General features: G+C 38.8%; 1 protein-coding gene across 2 annotated transcripts; it reads right to left on the bottom strand.

Moving 5' to 3' along the window:
• Positions 1-737: 737 nt before the first annotated feature.
• On the bottom strand, positions 738-7508 carry masp2 (MBL associated serine protease 2). 2 transcript variants are annotated; one of them, XM_081608908.1, is made up of 8 exons: positions 7385-7508; positions 6224-7263; positions 4780-4874; positions 4469-4691; positions 4208-4385; positions 2652-2783; positions 1294-1490; positions 738-1095 (listed from the first exon to the last, which is right to left on the bottom strand). In XM_081608908.1, exons 3-8 carry the CDS (start codon positions 4785-4787, stop codon positions 937-939), a joined length of 897 nt encoding a protein of 298 aa, XP_081465034.1. In that variant the 5' UTR covers positions 4788-4874; positions 6224-7263; positions 7385-7508; the 3' UTR covers positions 738-936. The 2 variants fall into 2 exon arrangements, with proteins under 2 accessions (XP_081465034.1, XP_017161380.1); XM_017305891.2 differs by lacking the exons at positions 6224-7263; positions 7385-7508 and having other exon boundaries at positions 4780-5487.
• Positions 7509-13122: the final 5614 nt, after the last annotated feature.

The following is a 13122-nucleotide window of genomic DNA, read 5'->3' as shown; positions in this document are numbered from 1 at the left end:
TCTGTGGCTCAGCTGAGATTTTAAGGAAGTATGAATCTGTTTAATCACAAAAAAAAAACAACCTCAGAATAGGTCTAATAAAAAGTGAAAACATTAAATTGAACCAAGCAATTTGTAAAGAGGCGAAAGAGATGAGAGAAAATGAGTGCAATTACTGTCCTGGTAAAAATGAAATGAAATGAATGAGCTGAATGATGCATGAAAGAGTAGAGGAAGAGTAACCCCTGAACTTTTCACATTTGATCACAAACGTCTTTTGCATTCTTGATGGTGGACCAACACAAAATGGTGAATATTTGAAGGAAAGGGAAGATGATGAATTGTGTTATTTATTGGCTGCTTTTCTGAAAAACACTTGTTTTGCCTTTGCCTTGTAGGTGAAAAACCCTGAGATGTGGGCATACATGGCTGATGGACTGAACAGTACTCTGAGAATTTCTTTCGTAATCTAACGTTTCCTTAAGCTTCTCCATAACTTTAGTCCAGTCCTATCTGCTGATTTATGGTCGTCGAGAAGCTGAACAGAACAGCCGGACTCAGAATAAATACCTTTAAAACTCACTTGTCTGTAAATAAAGTCCTCCTCTGTGAGATGTGACTGTACCCTCAGTGTGTCTGATTAAACTGGGTTGAACACAAATGCATGACGACCTTAATATTTTTTAAACCCTAAAAATAATTGAGCTTCCCCTTTTTCAAAACAATTGTGTGCTACTCCACAGGCAAAAGAAAAAGAGTAAAAATTAAGAGGTGTAATTGAATTTGCAGGTCATGTGCATTCAATTTTCAATGTATTGGTTCAAAAAAAGTCAGAAAAATAGAACAAAACTTATATACTGTTATAATTATTAATAGCAAAAAAAAAAAACATATCTTAATACTTGCAGAGGAAAATATTATCCAGGCAGGATGCCATCAGTTTAGAAGTTATGAAAGCTATTCAGCTTTGGTGCTGGTGTATTTGATCTTCCATCCATTGTTCTTCCCAGTAGAGTCGGACCTGAACGCCACATGCACTTGGTAACTTCCAGTATCTATAGAGTCTGGTGGTGCCGAGCCACAGAACGGTCCGTACTCTTGTCCAGTTGTTGAAATCTTAAAAAAAAAAAAAGAAGATTGATTCATCGGGTCCCTGACCGATGCCCTGCCAAACTCAAATATGCAAGAAAACGCAGAAGCATGCAGTAAATCAGCTGGCAGAGGGTAAATCAGTGACAGGTCGTCTTAAAGCCATGGGGAGGAATACATTACTTATTCATTGTCTTGTCTACATTGGCCTTGTGCGGTACTGACCTTTAGCATATCATATGGACAGGGGACATCGGGGTGTCCCTCTATGTCAAAAGGTTCCAAGAAGTCCAGGATGATTCTGGAGCCCTCTGGCAGACTGATGGTGTGATTGCACTGGCTCATGGGCGGGTAGGGGTTTGGGTAACCAGGACTAGTCAGAGCTCCAGATGCTGACGTCAACACCTGGCTTTTGCAGGGCACTGTAGAGGAAACACAGATTAGATGAAATTTGCACTTGTTTAGGACGCGAGTGCGTTCCTACGCGTGTTTTGTGTCAATATTCACCTTTTCAGATTTACTTACCCTTAGATCCTGGTAGAGCTAAATACTTTAGAATATAAATAGATCAGTTTATAAGAATCTTACCCACCTGGAAAATCTAGAAAACACTTTCTGTACTGTCCCAGAGGACGAAGGAGCCCTATACCCAGTGTTCAAACCTCAGTGAATGATACTGAATTCTTAAAAATGGTTTCTTCCTTCAACTGCTTTGTCACGGCGGATTTTTTTTAAAGACGGAAAAGAATATTTCTTTGTGAACTGCTCTCTCCACTGGCACCATTAAAGATTAGATTCATTTTGATCTGTGTTATTGCCCGGGCAAAGTGTGTAGATGAAGTTATGGAAAAAAACAAATGAGCTTCCGCAAAGAGGCAGAGTTGCTGTAATTTATATAATTAGTACAATCTGTGGGCAGATAATCATTTTTGTCTATTCATTGCATGATTTGTTGTGCCACCGTTTTTTTCCCCCTGGCAAAGTATAATAATTTAAGGCACATCAGCTGGTAATTGTGATTAATTACCTGGTGCCGGTGCGCTGTAAGTGCTGCACACAGGTATCAATTTTTATAGCCATTTCGAAGTTGCTCTTCCCTGAGGAATCGGCTGTGATTAACCTCACTGCGCACCAGCTGCCAGAGATCAGCTACTGCATGCATCAGAATTTCTTTTCAGCCTGGAATTAACACCTATTGCATTATGAAATCCAACATCTTACACTTACTACGTGCCTCGTGTTAAAAGTCAAATCATTGTTTTCTGCAAAGGATTTTACACCAACAAATGGTGGCATCTTACTACATGTAGGTGCGTTTTCATCTTGCTTAAAATGTCTTAAAATCTTAGCGTTGTGTTAGAAAGCATTTTGAGGACTTAGACTTGTTTTCACCACTTATCTCAGACAGAAACAGGAGGCTGAGAGGCTCAGCGTGAGTTTATCTGATCTGCTTTACAACTACTAATGCAGTCATTCCCTCATGCCGAGCTCTTTAACACCACACCTCACTGTGCGCCTTTCGAGCTCCTTTGATTGCGCCCAAATGAACACGCCTCTTGGGCTTCAGCTCCTGTTGCTCCTACCTGTGCAGGATCTCTTGTTGTCATGGAGAAGGTGTCCCTGCTTGCACGTGCAGTAATAGCCACCGATGTAATTGTGGCAGAAATGGTCACATACTCGCTCGCCATCTACCCTGGATAGGCACTCGTTGATATCTGGAAGAGACCGACAGGATGCTGGTTTAGCGTTACATTTGTGTCTTTTCATTTACGGGCGGGCACTCTACAGATGCCTGATGCTACACTGTCTTAATGAGATGTGTGAGCCTGGAGTGTGCCTTGAGTCCATTTACGGTTTCAACTGTGAATATTTGTTTGGATTCATCACCCTGAGTAGTGTAAGCCACTACTGCCTTAGCATATGAGCCATACTAACAATCAATTTATTTCCATTGCACTATTTAGTGTAATAATGTGATATAAGCAAGCTGAGGTTTGATGCTACAGCAGACCGGGTTACTGCTGCTTAAAAGAACCTGGAAGAAAAAGCATGAAGGTGTATGGTCTTGGTTACCATACACCTCAAAGAAATAAAAGAACTCTGACGAACTCTTGAGTAAAAGGCAAACAAAGAACGCAAATTCCCCCCCTCACTATTTTGCTTAAGTGTGCCATCCATCCACCCACTCACATTCGGTGTGTTTAGCATGACTTAATAAAAGCAATTTGCTTCTCTTCAAAGCGTAGCATTGTATGTTATGTTGTCTGAAGGCTCAGAGTCATGGTTACTTTTTTCAAGATGGTAGAAAAGCTCCTGTCTAGACATTTTTCACACGCATTATCAAAAAGGCTCTTGATAACTTTTAGTTGCTCTGTAGCTCTGCAGTGATAACAAACAGAAGAGCTCACATCACTGTCTTAATGTCTTTATAGTGATTGCTGTACAGTCCTATTCAATAAATTAGAACATACTGTATGTCCCGAGTCTCATTTGTCAGATTAAAAGTACCTTTTGAAAATAGCTTTTAAGCAGGTATTAAACACGCTTTTCATTAAGCCCACATTTCTTTTTTTAAAAACGTTTTTATTGATCTGATATAAAATACTAATTTAGTTGCCATCCCCTCACTAGCTGTTAGCAGAAAATCACTAGAACTAAAAGAAATAAAGATATTAAAATGGGTAGTTCTTGTCCAATTAATCTATAATTTTCTTCATGATGATGGAGTTAGTGAAATAAATGAACTTTTTAATAATATTTTAAATTACTAAATGGGTCTGTAGGATTCATTGTAACATCCTGACTTTAACTCCTAGGGCCTTGAATTGTCAAGCTCCTTCTTATGTTCAACAGACTTGTTTACACTCCACCTGGAGAGTTCAAGTCCTCAAACCTATAACTTCTCAATAAACAGATATAAAGCTCTAGGGCAGGGAACCTCAATGTCAGGACGCCAGGACTGCAGGTTTTAGATGTGTCTCCGTTTCAACACACCTGAGTCAAATAATCAGGTCCAAAAAGCCATTTGACTCAGGTGTGTTAAACCAGGGACAAGTCTGAAAGGACTTTTAAAACATTTCATTATAGCTGCTGATGTCCTATTTGCCTTCTGGGAACAAACGTTGCATTTTTACATCACCTTCTGAGGTGTAAAACGCTTGGAAGCCAGTGAATCGGCCTTCGTTAGAGTAGTCACTCCTAAAGACCACCGACATGACGTTCCCGGCTGACATGATGATGGTGTTCCTGGGGGTGCTCTCGTGGTTCTTCTCCTCCTCGCCGCAGAACCGCAGGGTTTCATTCCCTTCTGCTAAAACCTGTTTTGACAGGGTTAGAGGCCTCTTCGGTGAGCAAGGAGTTCCGGTGTGCACAAATGGGGCTTTGTTTGGACGCAGCTCACCTGGATGTGGTCGTACTCACACTGATTGGAGGGCTCCAAGCTGAAGTGGGTGAAGTAGAGCTTGATGCGGTGGCCGTGCAGAGAGGTTATGTTCCACACCACGAACTGGTTGTCAGGGTATGGCTGCGGGAATCCAGGGGAGGCAAAGCTGCCATATAGCCCGGTCATTTCCACACTCAGTGAGACACCAAGGAGGGAAGACAGGGCAAATAAACAGATGCCACTGCAGAAAATTAGGTGGGATAGAAGCAGATTGGAGGATCACACTCCAAAAAAGAATAAAAAATTTAAAATAAAGAGCTGACACTCACCTGGTCATGCTCGCTTCACAGCCCTGAGACGCTGCCTGTTTTGGAACAGTTGACTGACTAATGGGGAGGTAAATGAACTCAGCTGTCCCAGCAGGCTGACATTTGGGTAAACAAAGCGAGACAGACACATGATCTGTGTGTCATCATCCCTCCACCTTCTTCTGTCACACAAATCTATCAAACTGACTGATGTCACAACTGTTCAGGTTCAATTTTAGACTTTTTTTTTTTTACCTCCTCCTGTTGTACTTCATTTATCCTTATCAGTTATTGAACACAATATCATAAACATTTTAGACTTTTAATCATTTATTTTAAGCCTTTCTTTTTGGTGGTGAATCTGTAATACAGCATACAACTACAATGTGTTTCAAAAGAATTTTGATTTGAAAAAAGTTGTTGCTTCGAGTTCAAGTTTAAGAATGTGGATGGAACCGTCTTGGTTGATCAGCTGTTTCTCTGTGGACACAAACAAAAATGTTCCAACATTTTACTTCTTCGTTCTTTGTTTTGCTTTTTTGACAGTGATGGAGTGTGTGCATACGTGAGCCTCTAAATATATTGTTGGTTAAAGAAAATCCACAATAAACCTGAACTTCTGCATCCCATGCTTGTTTTTTGGAAATCAGTGATATTGAGTACATGTAACATCACTGAAAGTACAAAATTATTATGATATATAATAGACTGAGACATTCTGACATAATTCTGTTAATTCATAATTCTGTTCTGTTACATTCTACTGAAGATAAAATGTTATTTTAATATTGAGATGTAAAAAAAATTATCATTTTGACAAATATCTACTATTAAACAAGCTATCAGGGTAGAGCCTGTACATATTAATAGACGCATCCACCATCCTCTGCATACTTTGATGCCCTGTCAATCTTGTTTAGATATGATGCTGATGAAACTTGACTCATGCCAATAACTAATTATGATCCTGTTCCTTTGATAGCTTAGCTCTAAGGGTACTAAATACCCTCCTTCCCCTTCACCAACCAAAAAACTATTTAATACATTTTAGATACAACATTTTGAAGTAAAGCATTTTTCTTTGCACTTATTCACTATTACTAAGTCTGAAAACTGTACAAAACAACAAGTTGTTTATGGTTTGTCAAACCAGATTGATACAAAATTTACATTTGTTCTCATAAATCTGCACTTTGCAAAATGCTGTAGCCACGGGTTTATTGTGAAAGCCATTACAATAGGGGAATTGCAGAGGGTTTGTCCTGTCTGTTTTAATGGAACATGGATATTGATGTTAGTCAGAAGCAAGCCAGGCTTTTCAGTCAGCAACAGTTGTCTGATAAGTAGCTTCTAATAACCAAAACCCCTTTCTCCCCTAACACTGCAGCACTAATGGCTGGTATTTGACGTGAATTGCAATAATTATCCCCATGAATATCAATGTTAATTTGCAATATCAAAGGACCTTTTTGATGGTACTCTTTCTCAGGCGTGACCTTTCGGCTCCCCTTATTGTAGAGCTGGTGGGATGTTGGAGACACAGAGCAGTCTATGCATGCTGCAGATGTTTTCTGCTCAGACGTCATCCAAGCTTTTTGAGGCTTTTAATCATCCGGCGTGACACATCAACAGAATTGACACCCCCTGACTTAACAAAACGCAGCTCTGAAAGTACAACCACATCATTAGACAAACAAAAATGTTTAATTTGAGAGCTTGTTTCAGCACCATGATCTCTAATCCTTGATGACTTTAAACAGATTGGAGACTTTTAGAAATGTAGGGCCAGAGAACATACTCAGACCTCTAGGGATAGAAAGATTGTATTGCTTGTGGACTTAAACATCACTTGTCAGTCCAACAATAATGTTCTGGCAAGTCTTCTATTTTAACAATCCGAAATAAGTTGATCCAGTATGCTGCACTGTAGTTTCATTTTGCTTTGGAAACAATTGTGTAAACCCATCTGTATACCAACTCTTTTTTTGTCTATATCTAAGATCAGAACATTCAACAACTGGAACCGTGACACAGAAAGATCAGATGAAGACCAATGCTTATCTCACCATGCACAGAATAGGTGATAACGTACACTTTCATGTTTCGAATGTCGCTTTCATTCAAATATAGCTTATCAAAAGGTTGGACATATATCAGCTGTGCAATACAAAACACAGTATGCTTAACACATTTTTCTTCAATACAATATATATGGAATTGTTCAAAGTGCAAGGCGGAGAAAGTAATGCATGCAGTTCATTTAATAAGACAGTAAATCTTCTTTTAACACAGGTAGATTGCTGGATATGCACAGAAAAAAAGCCAACCTGGTATTTAGTGCCATCATTTCTTACCCAGTTTGTTTCTGCTGAATGTCTAATAAAAGACAGGGTCTCTCTGCACTCCCCCATATGGCTGTCCACTCACTAACACAGATTGTCTTCGGGTTGTTGGGCTGTCGTGAAGTTTGGCCGGGGACATCAATGTGCTCCTCAGTGTTGGTCTCTGGATCATAAACAACAACAAAACATAACAATGAAAAATGTAACAAATGAATACATTCTTATACAACTGTATCAACATGCCTCAATTAGAGATGTGGAGTTTCAGAGATATTAACGCTTACGTAGCCATTTTTGGAGCTTGGATCTTGGAAGAAGCGACGGAGGAGTGAGGGAGAGAGAGATACTGATGCTGGCGATTCATCCTCAGGCAAACTCATCTTAATATCTAGAATAAGAAAATGATACAAACATACAGCAAAATGCATATGAGAAGGCACAACAACTGCAAGTCACAACATAAACTATATCAGTGCGGAATATGCTTTCAACATGAAAAAGCCTTTTACAGTTTTTCAAAGAAAAAAATCGGGATCAGAAAGGTTGATAAATTAGACAATTATTTATGTAAACATTCAAGATAAGGAAATACGTGCTCCAGATTACTACAAATCACCTGCTGGATTTTTTCTCAAACACTTGTGCTAAGCTAAATATGCTAACACCCAGCAACGTGGCGAACGTGACGTCACGTCTGTCATACATGTTGGTCTCAACTCATAATAATAGTTATAAACCATCTCAGAAATAAATTACTTGCCAAGCTTGGTGAACAAGTCAGACATGTGGAGAGCAAATTGTTCTGAAATGACTTGGCTTCTATCGCTTCGGTGGGAACCTGCGGTTCTGGGGGTGGAGTCAGTGAATTAACTCCTTTAGTGTTATAGCCGCTGTGAGAGTTAAGAAGTCAAGAGTTATTGATTCCATTTTAAGATTTGATATGGGGACACTTTGTTTTAACACTCGCTTTACACTCCTAATAGGTTCATAGGAGGTTCAAAAATTAGCCACCACAGGCAACTCCTCCTCCCCCACCCCGCAGAGCGCCAGTTTCCTTACGCCTCTTGCGGGAAGGCGTAAGATATGGGCTTATAAAAAAAGCCCTGGCACTAAAACTTTTTCGTCTTGTGTTTGAATACTGAACCCTCATCTTCAGTCTATGCTAAGAGGGATAGACTGAGAGAGAAGACAGGAAGGATAAACTATTCTATCCTGAGAACCTGTCTAACTGGTTCGTTCTGCAAGACGAATAGAAGTTTAGTGACCAAATGATGGTAGAATACCTACATTCAAGGACTCTGGTTCAGTCCTTCATTGACGTCGATCTGTGACTGTGACGTATGTCTATGGCTTTGAATTTGCCATAGACATAATATAAGACTAATAGACTAATATAATATATCTTATATCTTATATTATGTCTATGGAATTTGCTACCTGAGATTAACGTCATCAATGACGAGCTGAGAGAACCACGTGCAGTATTTGAATGTTGCTCCTGTTCCTTTTTAATCTTGTTGTGTACAGCTTGTCAAAGTGAAACATCTCAAATAAAATAAACTTTTACCAGCTTTATATGAGCTGATGATGAACTCGCTCCCTTACAGAGAGACAGAACATTTATATCTGATGAGTTTTCAGGTTTACAGAAATTGACACGAAAAAGACCAAATTATTACAGGGACCAACATTCAAAGACAGTCTAAATATACTGTGAAGTAAATTTGAATATCTATATCCACATATCTACATTATATATCTATATCACATGTCATGTGACTATTAAAGCTTAGTCACATGACACAGATTGACGTCAGTAAAAGCAATGAAAAGTCTCTGATTGTTCCCATTTACATACAGGCAGGGGTGAAAGTAGTTTTAAATTCTTGAGGGTACTATGACCAAAAAATAAATAAATAAAAAAAAAATATTTATTTATTGTTTTAAATATATATGTTACCTTTTGTCCTCCGATGATTAGTTTTTTAAATAAGTTCGAATAGCCATGCTGCACGAACAAAAGCAGGTCTGTTCGTGAAGATAAACATGAATATATGAGTAAGTGACGTCAGTGATCGCACTTACGTCACTTACGTAAGTGACGTCTTTACTTCCCACGTGGTGGGAAGTAACGCAGTACAAGTACTTCGTTACTGTACTTAAGTACAGTTTTCTACTTTTACTCCACTACATTTTACAGTAAGTATCTGTACTTTCTACTTTACTACATTTCTAAAAAAAACTGTCGCGTTACTCGTTACATCCAAGTCGCGTTGCGCTTTTTGTCCTTTAAAATGTGAAGTTCAGGAACTTAAGGTGGCGCCGTAAAATCCATTCAATAACGTCACTTACATGTCTATTGTCACGCATTGGCTCCACCTTTACTCGCACGCGGAGCTCCAGACATGCGCAGTGGTTTTCTCTGAGCGGGAGGTGTCTATCTAATCGTCAGTAATATATTAGCGCTGCATAAATTGATATGGCGACACGTAAAATCAGCAGCGCTTCGCTTTCACAGACGGTGGGGACTTCATCCAACTTTTAGCGTCACTTCGAAGGAAATCTTAAAGAAAGGTAAGATCTGTGGACGCGATGCTAGCAAAGCTAGCTGTACAGAGACACATGTTGCATCTGCGATGAAAAAAAGTTGTCACTCATGCCCTGAATTATTGTGTGGAGGTGTTGACTGAAGTGTCGCATTTATGAGACAACGTTGTGACCAAAGTCTGCATTGATATGACATTCAGGAACGATCCGATTCTTCTGGACAGATCTTTACTGATTAAATTTATTTCAGCTCCAAGTATTTAATATCTAGGTGTTTTATGGGACTGTGGATCTTTCAGATCAATTTGAGAAGCAATTTTGATAGGTAAAACTTCATTTTTTTGTGTCACGTAGCTGGTCTTGACTTGGGGTCTTGGGGTAGGTAGTCTTGACTACAACTCTGCTACGTGGCTCCTTGGTTGCATGTCCTCCCCCACCTTTCTGTTGGATTTCTTTAAAAATAAATGCCACTAGTGGCAAAAAAGTGAAGTTCATGCTATGTTAGAACAGGAGACAAGATGTTTCCATCCCTGAAATTATGATGCATAGAATCACATATCTAAGTTCTAAACAATGTTACAGAGAGTAAACATAATAAAAACATGCTTTATCTGTGGCATTGTTCATTAAAAAACCACATTTCTAATGTATTAAAATTAAATATGATCGGTTCACTTAATGATATTGTATTAGGGATTAGGTAATGCATTCAGCAAGTACTTTTACTTTTAATACTTAAGTATTTTTAAAAGCCAGTACTTTTTTACTTTTACTTAAGTACAAATGTTAATGTGGTAGTTTTACTTTTGTCTGTGTATTTGTGCTTTTACTTAAGTACATTTTTGAGTACTTTTTGAGTACTTTCTAAACCACTGAGAAATATATATATATATATATATATATATATATATATATATATATATATATATATATATATATATATATATATATATGTGTGTGTGTGTGTATTTTCCGCATTATAAGGCGCACCGGATTATAAGGCCTTCAGTGAATGGCCTATTTTAAAACTTTTTTCATATATAAGACGCACTGCATTATAAGGTGTATAGAATAGACGCTACAGTAGAGGCTGGAGTTACGTTATCCATCCACTAGATGGAGCTGCACTTCAGGGAATGTCAACAAAACAGTCTGATCCGGTCTGCGAGGAGAGCCTTCCGCGACTGGGCCGGGGCGTGGCCAGACAATGGTCACCCTTCTCCGTTCGTGCACAGCATGTTCGTGGAGAACGTGGTGCTAAATGACCTGCAGACGACCTGATTCTAGACTGTAGGTAGGTAGATAGGTCAGTCAAACTTTATTAATAAATTACAAACCAGCGTTCTGACAACTATCCCAGCATGCACCGCGCGCTTCTTCTTCTACGGGGGAAAATGAAATCGGCGGCTGCTTACCGTAGTTGCTAGACCTGTTGTGGCTCAATATTGGTCCATATATAAGGCGCACCGGGTTATAAGGTGCACTGTTGGCTTTTGAGGAAATTGAAGGTTTTTAGGTGCACCTCATAGTGTGGAAAATACGGTAGTCATAGCACCCTCAAGAATTGAAAACTACTTTGATGAGGGAGATAGAAAATACTACAAAGCTGACTGTAAGAGGACTGCAGGAATGTTTGCAATGTGGATGGCATTTTAGCAAAATGATTCAAACTGAATCAAAATCTTAAAAGTGCCACATAGACATAAAAACCATTATTGAAACAAGATACAACTTCTGCATGTATTTTATTTTGCGAGACTAAAGTTTGTTTACATGATCATCTTGCCTTTTTAGTAAAGCAGTGCCTGGGCTTTCATTAGAAATATTGTTTTGTTTTTAAACATCAGCAACATTGCAGAACACATAATCTAGTCAAAACAGAGCAACAAATATCCCTGTTTTTGTTATATTGCAGGACTTTTGCCTTTGCTGACTCGAGGTTCACATTTTAAATGCCATTTGCAGTGTCGGTACTGAAATGCCATAGATGTGGTAATTAGAAGTTTTAACACAGTCAATCCTTCATAATGAACCGCTTGCTTGTTTCATGGTTGTTCGCTGCAGCCTCTGCAGATTTATAAAGTGGAAACTAATCCCTGAGAAAAGGCCTACAGCACCTTTTTTCCCCACCATTTCCTGCGTCTGATTGGTTATGACTTTCTGTGGTTGTGCTTTTCTCCTCCTGAGCTCATATTTTTAGGATTTAGCAACCATTTTGTTCAGCTGCAAGTGGCTTTGAGCTGAAGGTGGAATTCAGTAGAGACCAAACATGCAGATGAAATGAAAGAATTGCAAACTAATTTGTTTTTGGAAATCTTTTTATGCAATTCCAACCGTTGGGAGTACAGATGTGACGTGTCTTACGTATAATTTTCAGATCTCTTAATAACCTGGTTCATAATATGTGGCTTGAAGCGTTTTACTTACAGTAGCAAATCCTTCTGATTGGCTTTATGACTTTTGGTTTGAAACTACAGACCAAAAGTCTATCTAAAAAACTGGTTGGTTCTGAACTGTGGCAACGTGGAAGAAGATGTGATAGGTGAATAATTAGTTAGATAGAGGAGCACACAGGAAAATGCCTGACATATCTCGCTTCATCTTTGACAATAGTCTGATGAAACTAATTGAAGTGTGTAGCCATAATTTCCATTTTTATATGTGGGAGGAAAAATGTGAGGGAAAAAAAAAGCTTGTGATCTTGAAAACACCATCTCAACTGTGATGCAAGGGAGCGGCAGCAGCATCTCTTTCCTTGGGTGTTTTGTTTCAAACATACACAGAGATGTTTGAAGTCATATCTCCTCACAAAATAGATGACATCATAAGAAAAAAAAATGTCTCCACAAAAAAAAATGTATGTGGAGATATGTTTAAACACAAGAAAATGTGTTTAAACATTTTACAAAAGAATTGCTAATCCTAACTGACCTTAAACCAGAAAGGCTCAATGCGATTTAATGTCAGACAGTTGGAAAAACTGCTTCTAATGTGTCTATTTAATATCTTGATTTCAGTATATGAAGAGTTTGTTTGATTTACAGGTGAATAATTTACAGCGAGAAACCTGAGTGTTGCAAAATGAAACAATGAAACTTAGGTGCAAAATGTGTGCTTATCAGATGCTCAAAAATTAGGAGTTGGGATTAAGTCTAAATATATTATGTGCATTTGCGTCAGCAAAACGTCAATTTGCAAGACTCTGACTAAATTCAGTTTGTACAAGTACCGTGGACATATAAATGAGCATGCACTTAAAAAAAAAAAAAAAATGCAGGAACAAACACAAGGCTGCGGCTGTTTTGATTTCAGCATGATCAAATCTTACACCTCCATGTGCGCAGCACAAACGCTGCGCTCACAGCTCTGCTCCGCCTGTGCTTGCTGCGCCATGCGGTAATGAAGTGCTTCCTTATAGGAAGCCAGTCAGCCAGTCATTAGCTTTGCTGAAACCGACAAAAGGGGGTAGCGACTG

The sequence above is a fragment of the Poecilia reticulata genome, chromosome 7 (assembly GCF_904066995.2).
Source record: "Poecilia reticulata chromosome 7, P_reticulata-male-v2, whole genome shotgun sequence".
NCBI lineage: Eukaryota > Metazoa > Chordata > Actinopteri > Cyprinodontiformes > Poeciliidae > Poecilia > Poecilia reticulata.
Note: the sequence above shows the minus strand (reverse complement) of the source record. Positions and strands in the feature narration are given on the sequence as shown.

Excerpts from the sequence above, each read along its gene's own strand:
- masp2 (XM_081608908.1), bottom strand. Across the intron at positions 4,386-4,468 it reads GTGAGTACGACCACATCCAG|GTTTTAGCAGAAGGGAATGA; the intron begins GTGAGCTGCGTC and ends CTGTCAAAACAG. Across the intron at positions 1,491-2,651 it reads CAACAAGAGATCCTGCACAG|TGCCCTGCAAAAGCCAGGTG; the intron begins GTAGGAGCAACA and ends TTTCCTCTACAG.